At 29.1% G+C, this 8,054-nt stretch overlaps 1 protein-coding gene across 1 annotated transcript; it reads right to left on the bottom strand.

Annotated features, from left to right (window-relative positions):
- Positions 1-3,816: 3,816 nt before the first annotated feature.
- On the bottom strand, positions 3,817-7,521 carry LOC111678648 (dual 3',5'-cyclic-AMP and -GMP phosphodiesterase 11). The gene is made up of 7 exons (XM_046956419.1): positions 7,434-7,521; positions 7,175-7,342; positions 6,847-6,974; positions 6,584-6,772; positions 6,298-6,517; positions 6,154-6,237; positions 3,817-5,959 (listed from the first exon to the last, which is right to left on the bottom strand). Exons 2-7 carry the CDS (start codon positions 7,328-7,330, stop codon positions 4,730-4,732), a joined length of 2,007 nt encoding a protein of 668 aa, XP_046812375.1. The 5' UTR covers positions 7,331-7,342; positions 7,434-7,521; the 3' UTR covers positions 3,817-4,729.
- Positions 7,522-8,054: the final 533 nt, after the last annotated feature.

Genomic DNA, 8,054 nt, shown 5'->3' on the forward strand with positions numbered 1-8,054 from the left:
GTCTATAGTCTTGTCTATAGTCTAGTCTATAGTCTAGTCTATAGTCTAGTCTATAGTCTAGTCTATAGTCTAGTCTATAGTCTAGTCTATAGTCTAGTCTATAGTCGACAGTCGAGTCTACAGTCTAGTCTATAGTCTAGTCTATAGTCTTGTCTATAGTCAAGTCTATAGTCTAGTCTATAGTCTAGTCTATAGTCTAGTCTATAGTCTAATCTATAGCCTAGTCTATAGTCTAGTCTATAGTCTACTCTTGTCTATAGTGTAGTCTATAGTCTGGTCTATAGCCTAATCTATAGTCTAGTATTTAGTGGAGTCTATAGTGTAGTGTTCAGTCTAGTCTATAGACTAGTCTATAAACTAGTCGATGGCAAAGTCTATGGTCTAGTCTACTGTCTAGTGTTGACTGTACTCTACTCTATAGTCTAGATTTTAATCTAGTTTAAGAATTGAAAGAGTTAAATTAATTTTTGGAATTATTATCTATTGATTAATGGGTTTTATTTTAATACTTCAACTAGAGTTATGTATGACTACTGTAAAACATTGCTAAGTAGGTGGCGTGGGACATGGCTGAGATGAATTTGTTATCATCGTAGGAACAAAATAAATTCTTATGTATTAATACATACTTTTAATAAAACTTTTTGAACAAAAAGAAAACCAGAAATATAGTGTATTTTATTTTATTTTTTTGTAATGTATTTTTCTTTTATACTGTGCTATAATTGGTTTAAATTTTATTAAATCTTTTCTGTTTTATCTTTTTCGTGTTTTCTTTGCTATTAAACCATTTAATTATTTTTTTTTTTTATAGCAAATACATTTTAAAGTTTTTTTCTTTATGGATTTCTAAGTAATATTATCAACTTTAGCAACTGTTTAATACAATTTATATTTTTTCATTCTTTTAAATAACATTTAATTTAAAGAAGAAGGAAAAAAATCATTATATTTAATTAGTTTTGCATATATTTTGACTTAATTGTTAAATTTATAATTATTTACATTTAAACATTTAGATATTTTTAGAAAATTTTTTGCAATTTAACAAAAAAAAAAAAACATACATATTAAACACACACACAATTAAATAATTATTACATTTAACAATTTAATTATACTTTTTTAATATATATTACAGACAATTAAACATAAACAAATAATAAAAAAAGGAAATTTATAAAAAAAATTAAACTTATTAATAAAATAATAGTTAAAATAAATTATTTTATATAAAAAAATTAAATTCGAAAGTTTCGTTTATTTTTGTGTTTCAACATAAAACATGTATTAAAATTTAAGAATTTAGTAGCTAAACATTTTAATATTTATTATTTTTTTTCAGTTTAACGTTTAGTATTTATTATATAATAAAATATTTACAGATTTACAATAGGGTTTAGTTTGTTTACAACTTTTATTTATTTATTTATTTATTTATTTTTTTTTTTTTTTTGGTTTTTTAAAGAAACAAACATTTTTTTCATTGAGATGTTAAACAATATTTTAAGAAATTTCGCAACATTAAATATTAGAAGTGATTTAACAGGATATAATTAGGTCCAAAGTCGAATGTATAGTTTAGTCCAAAGTCTAGTGTACGGTTAGTCTAGCACAAAGTCTATTCCATAGTCTAATCTAGAGTATAGTATAGTCTATAGTTTAACCCATAACCGAGAGTAATGTCAATAGTCTTGAACATGTTCAGTTTAATCTATAGTCTAGGCTATAGGCAAGTCTATAGTCTAGTCTATAGTCAAGTGTATAGTCTAGTCTAGTCTATAGGCAAGTCTATCTAAAGTCTAGGTTATGATCTATATATTATATCTATAGTGTAATCTGCAGTCTAGTCTTTATTCTAGTCTATTGTCTAGTCTATTCTTAATTTTAAGACTACAGTCTTGTTTATAGTCTAGTCTTTGGCCTAATCTATACTCAACAGTATATTCAAGTCTATATAGTCAAATATATAGTTCATTCCAAAGTCTAGTATATAGGCTAGACTATAGACTAAACTAGACTTGATTATACGCTAGTCTTTAGACTATAGCATAGACTATTTTATAGACTAAACAAATATATAGACAAGACTAACGACTAGGCAAAAAAGACAAGACCATAGACTATAGACAATAGACCATAGACTATTGATTATAGACTATAGGCTATAAACTATAGACTAGACTATATACTAGATTTGATTAGAGTAGACTAGACTATAAACAAGACTAAAGACATAGACTAAACTAGGCTAGTGTATAGTCCAGTCTGTAGGCTTGATAGTAGACTAAACTAGACTTGATTATACGCTAGTCTTTAGAATATAGTATAGACTATTCTATAGACTAGACAAGTAAATAGACAAGACTAAAGAATAGGCAAAATAAGACAAGACTATAGACTATTGACTATAGACTATAGGCTATAAACTATAGACTATATACTAGATTTGATTAGAGTAGACTAGACTATAAACAATGTCTAAAGACAAAGACTAAACTAGTGTAGTGTATAGTCCAGTCTATAGTCTAGTATATAGTGTGGGTAAGGTATATTCTAGTCTATAGTATAGTCTAGTCTGCATACTATAGTCTATGGACTAGTTATTGGTATAATCTAGCTTTTAGACTAGACTATAGTCTAGTCGATTGGTTAGTCTAGAATCTGGTATGTAGTCTAGTCTATAGGCTATTTTGTAGTATAGTATTTAGTCTAGTATATAATTTAGTGTTTAATCTAGTTTTTAGTCTAGTAAATAGTCTAACCTATAGTATAATCTGCAGTTTAGTTAAGAGACTATATTCTATAATCTAAACCTACGTCTAGTCTATAGACTATTATGTAGTCTATAGTCTTATCTGTAGTCTAGTTTATAATATAGTTTAGTCTTTAGTCTAGTCTAGTCTATAGTCAAGTTTTTAATCTATAGTATAGTCTTTAGTCAAGTCAATAATATAGTCCATAGTTCAATCTATATTTCATTCTATTCTATAATCTTGTATATAATTTATTATATAGTCTAGTCTAGAGTCTATAGAACATAGTCTAATTAATATTCTTGTCTAGAGTCTAGTCTATAGTTTAGTCTAGTGTCAAACCTACAGTTTAGTTTATATTCTAGGGCTTAGTGTATAGCATAGTATATAGTATAGTGTATATTATCTTTAAATTTTGCCTAAAATCGAATCTATAGTCTAGTGTAAAATCAATCAAAGTTTAGGGTCTCATGAAATTTCTATTTTGAAATTTAACTTTATGTTATCCATAAAACTTCTTATATTTTTGTTTTTAGCTTTCTGTAAAATATTGTTTTTTTAAATCTCAATTGTTTTTTAGTTTTCTAAATTAATTATTAACAGCAGATAATAGTATTTAGTAAATTTTTGTTAATTTCCTTATTGGATTTTAGTTCAAAAATATTTGTTTGTTTGGTACCCGTCTTAGCTCCATATAAACTTTTTATATTAATTTTTTTTAAATCATAAGCTTAAACTTAAAACTTTTTAAAAAAGACAAAATACTATTTAAGTGATTTGTTTTTTTTTTTTGTTTTACTAAGAAATTGACTTGTTTTAAGTTAAAAAAAAACAAATATTTTTCATACATATTACTACTGTTTAGTTTAAATATTAGTTTATATAAAGAAACTAATCAAAAAACAATTTATTTATTAATTTCATTTGAAATTTTGCTTTATAAACTGTTTTTATTTGTTTAGTTTCTTTAGATTATTAAAATTGAAATTATTATGTTTTAAAAACTTTGAAATTGTTCGTTTTTTGTTTGTTTGTTTGTTCTTAAACAATTCTTAACAAATTCTTTTTAAACATATTTTATTTCAAATTTTATTTGGTTTTTTATGTTTATTAAATATAAATAATAACTTAATTGTAAATTGAACTATATTGTTTAGTTATACATGATTTTTTTTAATTAAATTATTGTTTAAAGATGTGACTATATATTTTCAACTAAGTTGATTATTTTCTTATAATATTTATTACTTTTATTTAGTTTAAACTTTATAAATATATAGAATAATAGGAAACTTTATTATTTTAATTAGTAATTATGTAATTAAATTATTTAAACGGTATGTATTTCTTCTAATTCTTTCGTTTTTGCTTTATAAAACATCTAAAGAACAAATTTGTTTTAGTTATTAAAAAACTATGTTTTTTTCTATAATTTTATATTGTTTGTTTTTAGAAAAACTATTTTGTTGCTTTAAAGTATAATAATTTACTAAAGAATTTTTGGTCAAAAATAAATTAAATTCTCCAGAAAGTTTTAACCGTCTGCATGTTTCATACCAGATTTATAAGCAGATTTCTTACAAAAAATATTTTCTCCCTTTTTTTTAATATTAGCTTTATAAATCTTTACAAATGTCTAGTTTATGTTTCCCTTAATGAATTAAACTTATTGATTTAACAAAGAATCAATTTCTTAAATAGTTTATCTTACAAACAAGCCCAAACATAATTCTCTTAAATCATACAAATCCGTCTCTTTAGAAAATCATCTCAACAAGCAAACAACAAATCAACCAACCATAAAACAGTTATTGGCAGAGTTATATTGTTCTCTTAAGAGCTTTTTTTTGCATTCGAATAAATAGTAACAGTCTCTATCTGCCGATAGCTGCTTTTCGCCCAAACATTATCTTTCATTACTCTTAACTTTAAAACAAAGAGTCTTAAACGCTCTCTTTTCAATCCGCTTTTATTTATTTATCACATATAGGCGTTTGGGGCGTGGTTGTTATAGATTGACTTGTTTTTGTTGTTGTTGATGTTGATGATGATGTTGTTGGTGGTGTTGTTGTAGTTGCATTGGTATTATTAAAGAAATTGGTGGTAAGAGTTGCAGTCCCATTCGTTTCCGAATGACGACGTGATAATACGTTATTTGGCAAGTAATTGAAATGACCATTGGGTACGGCCGCATAGGCAGCACAACCATTAGAGGTAGTCGTAATATGTTGAAAATTTGTATCGAGATTTCCTAACTTACCAACGATTTTTGGTATTTTATCACTTTCCGAAAGTGTGGACTGGTTGGATAAATTTAAACCGGCTCCGGTTGTTGTTAGACCGCCGCCAACATGGCCACCACCACCTGTACTACTAGCACTGCTACTGTGATGATGTGAGTGATGATGGTGGTGGTGGTGATGATGATGACCATGATGATGATGTGAGTTAGACGACGATGTGGAGGAATTGTTATGATGATGCTGATGATGATGACTCTGTTGATGTTGTGCTGTAGCACTCTGTTGATGACCCGCACCAGTGCCACAGTTTGTCATTGAGGGTGTACTTTTACTATAGGATCTATTACTATCGTTTGAACGTATAATTTCATTGGCTCCCTTTAGTGAGGAGGTCTTGCGAACACGCATACACTCACAGTTCCTACAGGAGGACGAAGTCGAGGAATTGCGCTGCCTTAATATGTTCGAATTAAGACTGTCCACATTGGCGGCTATCATCTGGGCCTGTGTTTCGGTTAGGGAACCCTTTTTGGTGGGTGAATTCGGCGAACTATCCTCTTCCCCCGTGGGAGGTGGTGTTGACAATCTACTCGAGGCAGTAGAATAACAAATAGTTGAATGCTCTTGCAATAGTTCCGTCTCTGAATCATCATCATCTGCCTCTATGCCCGTCTCATCTTCATCAGCATCATTTTCAGTGTATTGATCCACATCTATGGCATCATCATCATTTTCGGTTTGCAATTCATTGTTGAGATCACTATTTGGTGTGGGCGTGACATCCGTTGGAATTGTCATACTTTTGGTGTGTGTATTGCGTTGGTTTTTATTTCTTACGATGCCATTGCTTTTTTTGTTCTGTTTAGTTTCCACACCTTCGGCGAGTGCAATCCAGTGTTGGCGATTGTCGCGAACTCCCTCAACCAGAGGTTCTAGTTTATCAGAAAGTTGTGAAAATGCCTGCAAGACAAGACAGGAAATTGTTAGTGTCATATTAACAAATGTATCTCTAGTTTCTTTTCAGTCATAGTCTAGTCTATAGTCTAGTCATAGTCTAGTCATAGTCTAGTCATAGTCTAGTCATAGTCTAGTCATAGTCTAGTCATAGTCTAGTCATAGTCTAGTCATAGACATAGTTCTTGTTTTAAACTTACCTCATATATTGGCAAGCATATGGAATCAATAAAGCCAACCTGCATCATGGGTAACTCGTCTTCCTTTTCACGGTTCATAATGTCCTTAAATGTAAAGACAACGTAATGACAAATACTATAATGACATAACACAATTATACTTACAATAGGCGTTATGTTCAATTCCTGTTTTTCCATATCACCCTGTTCGAAAAATTCCGAACTAACCAAATCGGCTACACGTTTTTCGATATCCCACGGTTTCGTTATGGCAGATAAATCACAAACGGTCATGCTCATGGCACGCAATAAAGCTCTAGGCTCTTCATCAACCCAATAGCTCATGGGTTGCTCCTGAACGCATTGCAAAAAGGTGCCACGTTTTCTAAAAATTAAAAAAAAAAATTATTGAGTTTTGATTTGAAATTTTACCAAATTATCGAATTTTTACCTTAAATAAACTGCTAAATCGGTAGATAAAATAGCATCTTCTAATACTTTAATGACACGACAATAATCCTCTGAAGATAAATTCGCCAAAATTTGATTACCAGGACTGTTTAAGATCATTAAACACTGATCGAAATGGTGATGTTCCATGGTAGAGGTGGAATACAATTGAGCCAAAGGTGAAGAAGCTCTAAAATGTGAAAAATAAACAAAGTTAAAGAAATCACAAAGTTTTTCGAATAAATTAAGAAAAAAAAAACTCACTTAATTTGAAATGAGTTATTGGTCCCCCGATGATCTAAGTCATGGCATAAACAGGCTATTATCAATGCCAAACATTCAATTTCACCAAATATCTTCCACCATTGCGTGGCCTGTCCATGATGGGAAATCTTTGATTAGTAAAATCAATTTTTTACATACAAAATTTAAAATAAAATGAAATTAGAAACAGATGCAACTTAAGAAAACAAAATAATAAGAAAAACAATTAATACAAAGAAAACAATAAACAAAAACAAATACAAATACAACAATAGTGAAACAATACTAAACAGAACACAATAAAGTTATAACAAAAATCGTAACTTACCGTTAAAATGGCAAACATCATTTGGGCAACATTAAAGGCATGTCGCCAATTGTGATAAGTGACATTACGATAATTTTTCTTGACACTCAATAGCCAGCGACACAATACCTCGTAGTCAATATGGAAACGTTCAACGAAATCTAAATCCAAAAACATACGCAAACATGCCTGGTTTACAAATGAAAAAGAGGGGGAGAAAAGTTTTAATTAAATATTTTCTTCGATAATTATGTGTATAATAAATAGAAATATTTTATACCTTTAAAGTATCATCATCTTCGAAATGTATATCATCGAAGCGGAAATCATGTAAACGGAAATGAGCAGCGGAAGGTACACGTAAACGCTGAAAAAAGGAAATACAAATAAATAAAATATTTATGATAAAAATAAAATAAAGAACAGAAATGAGGTGAAATGTAATGAATATAGACTATGCTATAGACTACACTATAGACTAGGATATAGTCCAGACTATAGACTATACTATAGACTAGACTATAGACTAAACTTTAGTCCAGACTATAGACTAGATTAAAGACAAGACTATAGACTATACTATAAACTAGATTATATACTATTCTATAGACTGTACTATAGACTAGACTATGTACTACTGCATAGCCTAGACTATAGGCTAGATTAATTACGAGACTATAGACCATACACTAGACTATATACTAGACTAGACTATAGACCAGACGGTAGACTAGACGACAGACCAGGCTATAGACTACACAATAGACTATACTATTGACTAGACTATAGAATGGACTATAGACTAGACTATAGACTAGACTATAGACTAGACTATAGACTAGACTATAGACTAGACTACAGACTAGACTACAGACTAGACTATAGACTAGACTATAGACTA

The sequence above is a fragment of the Lucilia cuprina genome, chromosome 2, assembly GCF_022045245.1.
Source record: "Lucilia cuprina isolate Lc7/37 chromosome 2, ASM2204524v1, whole genome shotgun sequence".
NCBI lineage: Eukaryota > Metazoa > Arthropoda > Insecta > Diptera > Calliphoridae > Lucilia > Lucilia cuprina.